General features: G+C 39.8%; 1 protein-coding gene and 1 non-coding gene across 4 annotated transcripts in view; one reads left to right on the top strand and one right to left on the bottom strand.

The window, feature by feature from the left end:
- Positions 1 to 15054, top strand: part of PLCH1 (phospholipase C eta 1) — a 227446-nt gene that overhangs the window by 156819 nt on the left and 55573 nt on the right. For all 3 annotated transcript variants that reach the window (XM_043473939.1, XM_043473940.1, XM_043473941.1), the window contains exons 7-10: positions 813 to 906; positions 2876 to 3079; positions 8741 to 8861; positions 13247 to 13418. In XM_043473939.1, the coding sequence (XP_043329874.1) occupies positions 813 to 906; positions 2876 to 3079; positions 8741 to 8861; positions 13247 to 13418 (591 nt within the window). The remainder of the gene's footprint in view (positions 1 to 812; positions 907 to 2875; positions 3080 to 8740; positions 8862 to 13246; positions 13419 to 15054) is intronic.
- TRNAG-GCC lies at positions 3358 to 3429 on the bottom strand. The gene has a single exon. It is a non-coding gene; the product is annotated as a tRNA-Gly (tRNA).

The following is a 15054-nucleotide window of genomic DNA, read 5'->3' on the forward strand; positions in this document are numbered from 1 at the left end:
CCAGCTGAGTTATCAGGGAGCAAACTTCAGACTAATTCAGTACTATTAGCATATACAGCTTTTTTGGGTACCATACATTTTTCTTAGAATTATTAATCTATTTAATCCTCACAGCTACCTTATAAGGTAGCCACAGAGAAGGGAAGTGACTTATGTAAGAACACACTGTTACATGTGTTCTTAAGTAAGGCAGTTTATTTGCATATTAAGAGTACATGTTATATGTTAATATGAGGCAGTTGATTTGAATATAAGCATTCTCATTCCAGAGTTCTCACCTACCTTTTTATTTTCTTTTGCTAACCTTTATGTTCTTGAATCACTATGGCAGATTGCTCCCATGAGTTGGTGGAAGGATCTGTAGATATATACACACAGGTGGATTTACCTAGAACATTATGCTTTGGTAGGGAGTCATTTTCTTTTTACATACAATTTATGATTAGCCAACTTCAGTGTTTGTATTGAAGGCGTTACTTTTGCTAGCTACTAGCTTATAGTGAGTGGATTTCAGTCATGCATTTGCACTGATTATTGACCTGGTTTTATTAATCTTATTGCTTCATGGAGAACATTGGTCTAATAGCTGAAGAACTATTTTCACTGATTAAATCTGAAAGATGCAGAGGAATACTGAGTTCATAGTCATTTTCCAAAGATTATGTAGTTATGACACAAGTAACCTCAAATACTGCTCATTTCACCATTTTGCATTGTATCAAGAATACTTTAAAAATCCATATGCCTTTTTAGCATGGAGGAAAATATCTCATGAAATTGCAGGTATTCTACTATTGTTCTGTTTTGTTTAGATGACAAATGTGACAACAGACTATTGTATTGACATCATAAGGAAATTTGAAGTTTCTGAAGAAAATAAGGCGAAAAATGTCCTTGGCATAGAAGGTAAAATAATTAATATTCTTAATTTCTCATTTCTCCATTCAGTATTGGTAAGTTACCTTCTAGCAAAATTTTTAGCAAAAGAAATCAGGAGATATGAAATTACAGATGATTCAAACAAAATCCACAACACACACATAAAATCCTACAAATCAAACGTCATGATTTTGGTGTTTCTCTTACTTTTGCAATGACAACAGCATTTTCCACTCTGAGCAAGTCAGCTTGATGCCACTATGTATGATATATGCCAAGAAATATTTTGACTTTTCTTAAATACCTAATTTTTAGAAATAGTTTCAACCTAAGGAAGGAGAATTTTGTCTTAAAATAAATATGTTTCTTTTAAAATGTTGGCAACTAACTTGTTTTACTTAGTTGGTAGTGGTAGAGAGGTTGTAGGAACTGATAATTTTGTTAATAACTATCTCATTTTATAGTTGAAGAAAGTGAGGCTTATAGAAATTAAGTAATTTGCCCACAGTTCTATACTCAGAATCTAGCTCCTAGGTTTTTACATATGAATGAAATGGTATGTATATAGCTGCATGTGTTTGTAAGTTCCATGTATTTAAAATATATAGGGAAATGAACTGTAGCCTGCTACCCAAAAGAGAACAGGTCCTAGGCAGAACAGATAATCTTAATTAAAAAAACCACCATCACCCCCCACTGCCCACAAAAGCATCCGAAGCCGTGGTTTATCTCACCAGTTTTGATTGTTGGCCGCCTGTTCCCCAAACAGGCTCAGTGTGGACAAGGGGGTTTTGATACTGTATGTTTACTTCCGGGGACAGAGACTAATTAAAATGAAGAGAAATGATTTAATGTTTATATAATTAAAAGCTATTTTAAAAACAATGAAAGAAGATAAACTAATTTGGACCTTTCTTTACCAATAAATGAATCACTTCCTTGGTGTAGGGCCTTAAGAGATGGAATTAAACATGTTTTCTAAGTTATGGCCATAACCATGAAGACGAGCATAAAGAAATTCTCCAGAGTTTGCCAGGATATCTACTGGTGGTTTTACCACAGGATTTTTGAAGACCTGAAATGATTTACCCTAGTGATCATTTAAGTACTTGTAGGACATTTACGTATTTGTTGATGTATTAATGAATGCCTCTCCTACCCAGACACTTATGTTTTTGAAAAACTGTAGAAAAACTGATAGGGTTTTCTACATAATCTTACAGCACTTTATCACTTTTATCAAATGTGCTAGCCATTAGCAGCATCTTCCCAAACCAGCTTCATAGTCAAATAATCATACCCTGATTTTAGGCTATGCCTAATTCCTGACCTTGACCTCCACTATGACACAGACAATACTGTTTTTCAAATCAGCTTAACAGCCTATCAGATTGCTGTTGATCAGTGTGTCACTTTGGATAAATATGGCTTTAACATTGCATCAGTCACCCAGTAGGTCACACTGCATACTCACAGCTGGAGCTCGGAAGTTACTGAATAGCTTTGCAATAAGCCCCTCACTCCCCTAATCAAGATTCTTAAGAAATCTGTTTTTCTTTAGGTTACATTTAAACTGCTACTCCCCAAAGTCATATTGCAGTTTTTGACACTACTTGACCTGGGCAATCCCCTATTGCCTCAGTATTCCCTGAAAAGGTTGTCCTGAAGGTAAATAAGATAAGCACTGTGGACACACTTTGATCTCTTTTGTACTCAGGTTGGAGTCAGGTAAGTATATAGGCTTTATTTACTTATTTATTTTGAAGATTTTTTTTTTTTTTTTTGGATGTGGACCGTTTTTTAAGCCTTTGTTGAATTTGTTACAGTATTGTTTCTGTTTTATATTTTGGTTTTTTGGCCTCGAGGCAAGTGGGATCTTAATTCTCCAACCAGGGATTGAACCCACACCCTCTGCCCTGGAAGGCAGTCTTAACCACTGGACCACCAGGGAAGTCCGTGGCTTTGAAGCTATAACACTTCCCTTTCTCTTCCAAAGGCTTCACGAACTTCATGCGCAGTCCTGCTTGTGACATCTTTAACCCCCTGCATCATGAAGTGTACCAGGACATGGATCAGCCCCTGTGCAACTACTACATCGCGTCCTCCCACAACACATACCTGACCGGGGACCAGCTCCTGTCTCAGTCCAAAGCGGACATGTACGCGCGGGTGCTGCAGGAGGGCTGTCGCTGTGTGGAAGGTGCGTGCTTTGTCTGAGCGCCAGTGTGTGCCGATGAATGTGTCCTTTAGTCAATAAAGTCTAGTGGAAATGATGGAGACCTGAAAAATGCACGCACGCTAATGAAAACCATTTTTCCACTTATTATAAAGTCATTCTTCTTCTTTCTTTTTTTAAAGAGTGAGCAGGACCTTTGTGATCTTTCTTTCGTTTTAAAAAACAGTTATTTATTTGGACATGTGGGATCTTCCAGTTATAGCATGCAGGGTCCTTTTTTAGTTGTGGTGTGCAGAATCTAGTTCCCTGACCAGGGATTGAACCCAGGCCCCCTGCATTGGCAGTGCAGAGTCTTAGCACTGGACCACCAGGGAAAAGCTCCTCTGTAAAGTCATTCTTAGTTCATAACTCTCTCCCTCTTCAGTTCAGAAGGGAGAGAGAGATGTACTAGCAATTGGGAGGCATACCTTCAGGTGCTGAAAAATTGTGATGAACATGGACGCCATGTCCTAGGAAGTTTTTTGATTAAATAATGGTAAAAATAGTTTAGAATAGCTGTTTATTTTTAAGATACTTAATGACGTGTCAATAAGCCAACATTTATTAAATTTCTATGTGGTTCCTGGGGGTGAGAACACAGATGTGAGACCTAGTTTCTGTCTTTAAGTAGCTCACAGTCTAATAGAAGACGTGGACACTAAAAACAATAATATGGCGTGAGAATTCTACCAGTTGATGCATACATGGTAGAGAGGGGGTACAGAGAGTGAAGGGGTGAGGTAAAATGAGATAAGAAGTCAGTCTGGGAAAATAGATGAGTCTCCAAGAAGGGGTTTGGAGTGCTATGATAAGGAGCTTCAGGTTTAGCTTTCGGTAATAAGGGTCCTGTGAATTGTTTTAATACCTACAGTGATACGGTCACGCCTGCAGTTTAGAAAGATTGCTTGGGCAGCAGTGTAGGAAGATAATTTTTTTTTAATGATATATGTCTGTAGAGGGGTAAGAGAGGTAAAACTGGGACAAGGAGAATGGTGGGAAAGCTATTGAAGTGATTCAAAGGAAGGATTATAGAAGATTAGATTATGAAAGCTTAGACTAAGTGAGAAAGAAAGAGACTTATATGGATAGTAAAGAAGTAAACTTGCCAGACCTGGCCAGAAAAGTGAATGAAGTAAGGCGTGCAGGGGAGAGCTGGAAGGAGTGATGGAGCCTGAGAGGAAGAGCGTGGATGAGTTCAGCTTTCTCTGGGTTGGGTTTATAGTAACTGTAACATTTACGTGGATATTCCTATCAGTCAGTTAAATAACAATGTGTGAACTCAATGGTAGGATCCAGACAAGATAAAGATTCCACAATTCTGAGTTTTCTATGTGATAGTATACGAGATCACTTTCAAAGACCTTCATGGGTAAGTGTATGTGAAAATGTACAAGACACTTTAGGGGACTACAATCTCCCAAATATCTCCCTCCCCAAACCTGCAGCAACAAATTCCTCCTCTATGGTTCGGCCTGAACTTTTCACGGCTGCGATAGTCTACGACTGGATAGCGAAAGTCAAGCTGCTGTTTCTGGAAGGTTTTGTTGAGAAGAAGTGTATTTATCTGGGAGACTTGGTCAGCTTTGTACGTACTCAGCTTCCTGTTTGAAACTATGGTGGTCACCTTGGCTTTTAATGTACTGGGAAGGAACAGGGAATTCACCATGATTTCATCCCCTTTTGTGGGCTAGGTTCTGGTTAATTGCTTCCCATACATTCTCATTTAGTTCTTACAGCACTAAGGAAGATGGAGTGATCTCCTTAAGAAGAGGGGTAGGGTTGGTGACTCAAGGTCCCGTAGCTGGGAAGGTACGGTATTCCAAGGTACAGAAAGCTGGTATTTCAACCCAAGCTGTCTGACTGCGCCACTTTGCTTCTCCAGGAAGCCTGTGTGGTCTTTGGAGGAACAAGCATTGAATGACATGACCAGCCCAACGTGAGGTCAAATGCGAGCCATCTGGTCACATAAGGAAGGCCAGAAAACATAATGCAAAGCACAGAGGGAAGGTTGGCTTTAATAGGAGGCATTTGCTTGGCATCTAAATATCTACATGTTCTTAAAGACTTCAGAACTTGATAACCTGATCTTTCATGCTCTCCTGACAATTTGTCAGCCCTGTAATTTGAAGATCTTAGCTTACACTTCAATCTTGGGTCCGGAGGCACCAATCTATAGACACCCAGCAGTGCTTTATCTACCTTGGTTCCGGGTGAAGTTGTTTTTATTGTTAAGCAGCTGCAGCTAGGATTTAAGGAACCTGATTTATTGACTGTAGCAGGTGGTGGATTAAAAACTGCAGGCCCACAGATAATTTTCTGAAGCAGCCCTTGGCATGTATAGCACTTAGAGATGGAGAGTAATGCTTCTGGACAGTTTCTTCATGGTACTGTGACCTGAAGAATCTCTCCACTTTCAAGCTTCTGTGTTGTTAATATTGTGTTTTCCATCTCTATTAGTTCACTTGCAGCAATATCCTTGGTCAGGGTGTATATAGTGTCTTGAGGAACACTAATCAGTCTTGTTTTTGATGAAGTGGGTTTGTCAACAAATCACATAGACTACATTTTTTTTTTTCTTTTTTACATGGCCTTTCATTTCCCTTGGTTTTCAGCCCTAGTTGCTTAATAAATATGGATGTTCTGTCCAGGGGATTTTCACTCTCATTATGGAACTGATGTTGCATTGCCATTATAATCGGTTTACAGCTTTCCCTGTTATCTCTGAGAGCGCTATCAGGGTGGAACATTTCTAAATTCCACTGTGAAAAGCTGTCATGTTAACCTCTCAGCTGGCCCTCAGGTCTGACCAACTCTTTGTCAGGGTGCTTTCGGGGGCCTCTATTGTGTGGTCTGATTGAAAAAATGGGCCTGGCTATTTCGTGGCTAGGAAATTGGTTAGAGGATTTCTACTTTGCCAACATTCTCGTCACAGCACTAGCTCTTACAAGAGGTCTTCATGGCCATTTGAACTCAGCTATGGATGCTAGTCGTTCACATGCCTGCAACCATTTGGGAGTGCTGTTTTCCTCATTTAACAGACACGTGATAAAATAGACCTAAAAAGTGAATGTTAGGAGACCATCCTCAACTATGCAAATTCTCCTTATTATAAATGTTTGCAAGAGAACACCACATGACTAATGTGGTTACTTATGAAGAGATATTTTTATGGGTATATGATAATCAAGTTAGTGAGGCATTGCCTACTACTTTGCATTCTTTTTCAAAAGATAGTAACTCATTTATGAGGAACCCTGCTATGCCCCTTTTCTTCTAAGATGGGATATAAATTGGGGTATATTGTTAAGTTACATACTTTTGAAACATCTGCTTATTTTTTTTTCATGTCTGTATTCAAAGACAAAGAATATAAAATACATGTCAAAAGATGGATGGAGCTTCTCTTCTGAGAAGATACCTTCATATATTTGACTTCATTCAGGCCCAAAGACTTCCCTGGTGGCTTAGTGGTAAAGAATCCACCTGCCCACACAGGAGATGTGGGTTCCATCCCTGGGTTGGGAAGATCCCCTGAGATGGAAATGGCAACCCACTCCAATATTCTTGCCTGGGAAATCCCATGAACAGAGGAGCCTGGAGGGCTACAGACCATGGGCTGGCAAAGAGTTGGACACGACTGAGCGACTAATGCTTTCACTTTCAGGTTCTTGCTGGTATTTGAATTTGTGACCCCCTGTTATAAGAAAGGGCAATGACATGAGAGCTGGCAAGGTTATCTATGGGGATCCTTGTTTAGGATCCAAATCCTTAATTAGGGCTTTGACCCTTGATTGGGACTGAAATGAGCAAAGTGGAGGAGGACATGTCAGTTGACCTTAAATGAAGGAAGCAAAGACATGGAAGTAGGATTGTATGTGAGGAAGCTTGCCTAACTGGAAGAAGTCTGGTAGCTTGGTTGTTAGGAGAAAAAAAGTTTTGACTTGTCAAACAGGAGCTAGGATATTAATTAACTAGTTTTTTAAGGAGTTAAGCCTAAAATCCTAGTGCCTTAAAACAAGTGAAATGTATTTTTTATGTGAAGTCCGAAATAGCTGTTCCTAATTGGGGAGTCTTTCAGGCAGTGATTTAGGGGTGCAGGCTCTTTCCCTCAGCATCTGTGCCATCTTCAGCACAACTTCCAAATCACAGCAGAAGAGGGAGCATGAACGACTGTGTAAGGCAGGTTTTCATGGACATGGAGGAGGTGCACATCACTTCTACCCACATTTCAGTAGCATGTCCTACTGCAAGGGAAGCTGGGAATTGTAGTCCAGCTCTGAACAGGGCCAGAGAGAAGACAGGCTTAGCTGAATGGCAAGTCTCTAGCACCAGAGATAGGGAGAGACCTTGGAGTTAAGCAGGCAGCAGCTTCCATAGCTTATTTATGAATAAATTTGACATAATCTACTAAGTACATAATATGTACTGGATGCTATATTATGCATTGAATAGGCTTCAAAGCAAAGTAGTGACATGGAGAAGGCAGTGTTTGGAGAAATTAGTCTGTAGTGGAATGTAAAACAAGGGAAGACAAACTTTGAGTCAGGGAGGATGGTGAGGAAGTTTTTGTGTTTCTTCAGCTGGGGGCCAGTGAGTTTGTCCATACATATAACACTATCAATAGTGTCAATAACAATAATGATTACTATGTGCCATGCAGGATTATAATCACCTTCACAGGTACTTATTTATAAATCACTCAAACTTATGATTCAAGTCTTGTTCTTAGTTTTCCTTTTATGGATGGAGAAACAATACATTATTAAATCATTTGTCTGTGTTCACATAAGTCTTAGCAGGGCCTGAAGATTTGAACTTCAGAAGTCAATGCTATTTTACAGCTACTGTAGAATTAATAAAATGGAAATAAATATAATGAAATGAGTTTAATAATGAGTTTAAGTGAACGATAATGAAAAGCCCTGGTTTTGATTTGAGAGGGTCATTGATAATTCATAAAAGAACAGTAAAGTGAATAAGAAGAAGTAAAATTAGAGAAATAATCTGTTAAGAAATATTGCTATCCTCAAGCACAGTCAGTTGGATTTAGATCAATTTCTTTTTTTTCTTTGAAAAACTTATTTTTATACTAGAGTATAGCTGATTAACAGTGTTATGATAGTTGCAGGTGAACAATGAAGGAATCCAGCTGTACATAACCCGTGTATCCATTCTTCCCTAAACTCCCCTCCCACCCAGGCTGCCCATAGTGTTGACCAGAGTGCCCTGTGCTATACAGTAGGTCCTTATTGATTATCCATTTTAAATATAACTGTGTGTATATGTCCATCCCAAACTCCCTAGCCATCCCTTCTCCCCATCCTCCCCCCCCCCACCCCAGCAACCAGAAGTTCATTCTCTGAGTCTCTTGGATTTAGATCAGTTTCTAATGAGAGTTCTTGGTAAATGCTAAGCTGATTGTATGACCTCCTTGTTAACTATAAGCATTCATAGTAAATCATTTATAATCTTTTATTCCTTATCCTGATAAATATGCCAGAACACTCATTTTGGTCTGACATCTCTGTCATGATCATCATAGTGTATAATCTCAAACAGTAAACTTAATGCTTGTCCGATATGTCCAGAAATATCAGGAAACACCAGAAACTTTGAGTTGTTGATGTGATGTTCTTTTTCTGGCAGTTGATTGTTGGGATGGCCCAGATGGAGAGCCGGTGGTACACCACGGTTACACGCTTACTTCGAAGATCCTCTTCAGAGACGTTGTGGAGACCATCAACAAGCATGCCTTTGTGAAGAATGAGTAAGTCTAGCACAGCGGGGAGTCGGGCTCAGCTGGCACGCGGGACGCTGCCTGCTGTAACTTGGCCGCCAAACCACGTGCTTCCTTGGAGGCTACATCTCCCTTTCTCCTGCCCCAGTTCTCTCCCTCCTTCCCAACGAAACAGTGTGAACAAATAACATGGGCCCTGCAACCATGCTTTCGTGTGCTCTCTTCGTTTCTTACCCCATTCTCTCTCAAGATGCTGCCTCCTTGAAGCATATTCTTTCAAAGAGTGACCTCAAAGTTTCTAAACCCAGGTTGTACAGTGTCCATAAAGTTTAGAAACGCAGATTACTGTACATAATAAATAGCTTATCAGTATTATCCAGTTCTGTTCAGTTACTCAGTTGCAACCCCATGAACCGCAGCACGCCAGGCCTCCCTGTCCATCACCAACTCCCGGAGTCTACCCAAACCCATGTCCATTGAGTTGGTGATGCCATCCAACCATCTCACCCTCTGTCGTCCCCTTCTCCTCCTGCCCTCAATCTTTCCCAGCATCAGGATCTTTTCCAATGAGTCAGCTCTTCACATGAGGTGGCCAAAGTATTGGAGTTTCAGCTTCAACATCAGTCCTTCCAATGAACACCCAGGACTGATCTCCTTTAGGATGGACTGGTTGGATCTCCTTGCAGTCCAGGGGACTCTCAAGAGTCTTCTCCAACACCACAGTTCAAAAGCATCAATTCTTCGGCACTCAGCTTTCTTTATAGTCTCACATCCGTACATCAGTGTTGTATGGCAATACAATAAAATAATAATGTCTTGGTTTTCAGACTTGTTGGATGTCCTATATATACTGCAGTGTCTGGAATCTTTATGTCACTTGACCTCTCCTTGGCATTGGATGACAGTGAATATTTTCTCCTTAATACTTGCTTTTGGGGGTGTCTTCTGTTAAAACACTCTCTCCTCTATTGCTGCCATTGCTTCTCACTCCCTTTCTTCAGCCTATGATCTTCTAGTCCATTTTCTCACTCCTTTAATAGTCACTATTTCTGGGACTTCTCTGATGGTCCAGTGGTTAAGACTCTGCACTTCCAATGCAGAGGATGCAGGTTGGATCCCTGGTTGGGGAACTAACATCCCACATGCCAAGTGGTGTAGTCACAAAACAAAGAAAAAAGTCATTATTTCCCAACGTGTCTTTGGTCTACTCCTTGGTTATTTGCCAATTATATATCGAGAATGTTCTCCCTAGGTTTCAGAGATATATTGAAAAATTCTTAGTACAGATTCATCTGAGTAGCTCATAGGTACCTGAAAACCAACAAATTTCATTGTTTATTCAGACACTTACTTAGCTATTTAATGGTGCCTACTCCAAGCCAGGCAGCCTGTAATAGGTGTAGGGAGCCAGAGCACTGAACAAGGCTAAAACTCCTGCCGGCACGGGGGCTCCATCCCAAACTGAACTCAGCCTCTCATTCTGCCAGGCTTCCCCTTGCTCTGGTTCGGAAGGTAGCACTGCTTACCACTGGTTTTATAGAAACTGGGACTTACTCTTGATTCAGCCAGTCTTGTCAGTTCTACTTGCCAAATTATCTTTTGACTCCATCGCCTTCTCTTCATTTCCACTTCTCTTTGGTTCATCCTCCACACGGGAGTCGTACCTTTCTTTCTGAAAATATAAGCAGATGATGTAATTCTTCTTCAAGTCCTTCAAAGGCTCCCTGTCATACATGATCACGCCTTCCATGCCGGCCTCTTCTTACTCTTCCATGTCACCTTCTACCATTGCTCCACAGGGACTTTGACTTCTGCCATCACGGACAGTTTCCGGAGTCCCTAGGGATCCCATTGCTTGCACAGCCTCCCCCCACACCAACCCCCTTGCCTGTGCCCTTCTCTCTATCTGAAATAGTCATCCCTATTATTCTACTACCCTAATTCTTGCTCATCCCAGCAGACTGCTTAGGCATTGTCCCTTTGGCAAACTTCCCCATACCACAGTTTATTTAAATGCTCCTTTTCTCTGTCCTTAGCTCTCTGAGTGTATTTCTGTCATATCATACAGCACTTTCTTGCAATTGTTGGTGACTTGCCTCCTTTTATGTCTTTAGGATCATGAGCTCATTGAAAATATGTGGCTGTGTCTTATTCTTTAAAAAAAAAAACAACAAAACTCTTTTTTGTGGGGAAAGGGAGCGCTGTTTGTGACTTGTGGGATCTCAGTTCCCTGACCAGGGAGTGAACGAGAAAGGAGGGAACCTGGGCCACCGCAGTGAAAGCCTGGAATCCTAACCACTAGGCCACCAGGAAACTCCCCCCTTATTCATTCTGTGCCTGCCATATACCAGACATTCAATAAATGACTTCTGCATTAAAAAGAGGCAAATTAAAATTAACAGTTGCATAAAATTAATTTTATAGACCTTAGTGGCCTTTAAAATGTCTAATGTTTGGTCTTCTCATTGCTGATTCATGTCAATGTATGACAAAACCCACTGAAAAAATAAATAAATAAATTAAAAAAAAATAAAAAATAAAAAAAATAAAATAAAATAAAAAACAGGCAAAATTAACCATGTTAGGAGAAATAAAATAATAAAGAAAAGAAGGGGAGTGACTAAAAAAAAAAAATATGAAGTTAAAATGTTGTTCTGATAAGAGACACTTGCTGCATAGCAGGCTTGGTTTCTGGTATCTTCCACATGGAAGAATCTCGAGGACTAAATTGTGATGGATCATTTTACCCTGATTGCTCCTCATCTTAGCCAGGTTGCTGAAGGATTTGCCCCTGAAGTAGAGCCTTGAGAAGACCTGCTATCTAATTACTCTGGTGACTTGACAGTGCTAACTTCAAGTTTGGGGATCCTTAGGAGAAAAGCACTTCAAATGAAAATAGTCAATAAGCTTGTTTAACACCTTTTAAAAATTCAGTCTTTTTCTTAAGTTTTAGTTGCATCTTTATACCAGGGTTTCTCAAGCCTTGGCACTACTGACATTTTGGGCCAGGTTATTCTTTGTTATGGGGAACTGTCTCATGCATTGTAGGACAGTGAGTACATTGGTGACTATACTCGCTAAACACCAGTAGCAGTCCCCCCTCACAACACTGTGACCACCAAAAATGTCTTCAGATATTGACAAATGTCCCTTTGGGAGGGGTGCCACACAGCCACCCCTGCCCCTGTTGAGAAGCAGTGCTTTATACACCAAGAATCACTAGACACTAATAGACACAGACTTTTTGTAAACAGATTGATAATTTTAAAATTCATTGCTAGAATTCCCTGATGTGATTGTGTAGACAACTCAGCGTTGCTAGTTTGTTGTTTTTCTCTCTTTCTAACACACTGGGTGAGACCCATGTGAGGACACAAGAGTAAACAAATTATAGTCAAGTAACCAAACCAACCTCAGTCACAAAGGTTCATCTCTTATGTTACCTCTGCCATGAGATTTACTAATGAGGATAGAATGTGATTTCAGAAGGTCATAGCCTGTATTGTGGAGCTTGTGCTTGTTATATAAGCCCAGAAATAAAACCTTTTATCCACATAGACATATTAGGCAATTTAAATATTGGTTTGTATGTTATGAAAAAAATCTATTGCCTATTACTTGAGAAGATATGTGATGGAAAACTAGGGGAAAAAATAAACCTGAATTTGTTTTTCCAAGGAAAAAACAAAGTCAAAAGAGGAGTAAGGTCATGTAATCATTCCTGGTTCCTCAGGCTCTCTGTGATAATCATTTCATTAGGGTCTCACATCTCTGCACATAAACCTGAGTGCTAAAGGAGAATGCCTGCCTTTTTTCCCCTTTCTAAAAGTGAAGACTAATATATAATTCTGTACAAATAACTTTGAAATGCCTGATATAGGACACTATAAAACACAAATTCCATTATGCTATTTTATCCTCAATAGTAATTTTCAAGCTGTGTACTGAATATATATTTTTAGAGTAAATATATTGCATTTGATGATAGTGGTCTCCTAGATGTTTCTAGAATTTGGATGAATAAGACAAAATTACATTATGAGTTTTCTTTCTTTATGTTTCTTATCTCTCAAAATTTTCTCTTTCATTTTTTCTTGTAAAAGAGACATAATATATGTACTGTGTATGTGCATATATATGTGTGAGGGAGAAAGATGCAAAATATTAGACTAAGTCATCCCATGTGGATTGGTATTGAGTTCACCCATTATGCCTGGTAAGGTATATTTGGCCAGAGGAGTTTTTTTTAAAAAATGTGTCTCTCATTGTTTTCATTTTAGAAGCATTTTAATCATCACCTCTTTCACAAATGCTGTCACCAGGCCTGTAAGAACACAATGAACACGGAATGATTTTCAAAAGTCCCTGTGAGTTGCTGTGGTCGATGCCTTTACAATGTGCTGTTATTTTCTCAGGTTTCCAGTCATCCTGTCCATTGAGAATCACTGCAGTGTCCAGCAGCAAAGGAAAATTGCTCAGTACCTGAAAGGAATATTCCAAGACAAACTCGACCTGTCATCGATAGACACGGGAGAGACCAAGCAGCTTCCAAGCCCTCAAAGTTTGAAAGGCAAAATCCTAGTGAAGGTAAGTATCTCAGAAATGCAACAAAAAGCACTCGTGATCTACTAAGCCCTTCCTCTCTCAAAGATTAAAAATGGGTTTATCAAGAGAATAATAGAGTCAATAATAGAGTCAAGGGTGAAGGGTTGTCTAGACTTATCCATGCACCTTGTTCCAGTTTATTTATAGTCATGCCTTTAGAAAAAGCTTATTACTGACTGAACATGTATTTTGGGGTTTGTTTTTATGAAGCCAGAACATCAATACTGTGAGCCAAATGTTGAATGTTTTAGTCAGTGGTGGGTCACGCTGGAGAGAAGCCCGTGTACGGGAGACAAGCGTTACATCAGAGGAGAGGCTCGTACTGTCCGTATCCAGAAGCATTTCTTTCAGATTCTTCTCTCCCATTTCAAGCTCCAATAACTGTCTGTCAAAAAAAGTCTTCATGGTTGATCAGCCCGGGTTATGTAAGTGAGAAGAGCTGGCTTCAAAGTGCAGCACAGGCACAGACATAACGCCCCGTAGGATTCGTGTGTGCGGAGGAGCAGTAGGCGAATAGAATGACATTTCATGAACAGATCTTCTCAGAGAGGAAGCCTGCTTCCTGAAATGAATATTATTAATACAAGGAATAGCCGGGAAGACAACTTCTTGAGATTTCAGATTGCTGATGTGATTCACTTAATCCCAGCTAATTTTGTGTATTTGGACTAAAAACATTTTGGATAGTTGTATTGTTTTGAAACCGAAAACCTAAGGAAAAGCAGTAGAATATTAATATTTAAATGGAGTTATATTTTACTTTAAGAGGTGTGTACAGAAACCAAATAGCACAGTGGAGGCCTAGGAAAGTCAGACTGTAATTTCATAGCAAGACTTGAACTGGGGTGTTAGTAGAGGACAGCATGGAAAATTTTTATTCATCTTTGAAATTGGTCAAAACCTGTTTTTCTGTCAGTTAAATGAGAATTATAGGCTGAATCCATCAAAGAGATGTCGTTGGGCATTTGTATGTGTAAAAGCATTTTGAATAAAAGCTCCAATTATATAATGCAAGAAATAATGTTAAGGTCAGTGTTCCTGAAATCTTGCTAAGGTAAACTCTTGTGGTGAAAACTGGGCTAGAAAGTTGGGTTAGAAAGCTCAGGGCCACCTTTGTAACCTTGTAAATATTTTCATGTCTTTAGCCGAGCAGTCAGAAGAATAAATACCGAATGAGTCCATTTGGACAGTGGAACCTAAGGAATATTTGATATAAACTCATTGAGTTCCCTTCTGCATAACTGGGCTTTGGGCACCAAATGCCCGAGGGCTGATGGGCACCAGGATGAATCAAAGCCAAAAGACCCGAGATACTTATTGGAAGGAGTGGCAGTGATGTGGGCTGTGGGTATTTCAAAACAGCTGTGGTCAATTTGCTGGCAGTAACCTTCTCCAAACTTTAAGGAGATTTCCGAGATCTGTTGGGGCAGAAAGCTCCCATTTGAACCAACAACAAGGGACCTGATTTTCCTAAGTTCCTTTAGCATCTGAGCAATCTTTAGTATTGCTTAGATGCTAAGATCCTTTAGCATCTCTGATCCCAGAGGCAGTATTTGAATGACTACTTACTTCTTTGGAGATGGGCAAGTTGTTCATTATTATAATTATACACACATGC

Source organism: Cervus canadensis, chromosome 7, assembly GCF_019320065.1.
Source record: "Cervus canadensis isolate Bull #8, Minnesota chromosome 7, ASM1932006v1, whole genome shotgun sequence".
In the NCBI taxonomy this organism is placed as follows: Eukaryota; Metazoa; Chordata; class Mammalia; order Artiodactyla; family Cervidae; genus Cervus; species Cervus canadensis.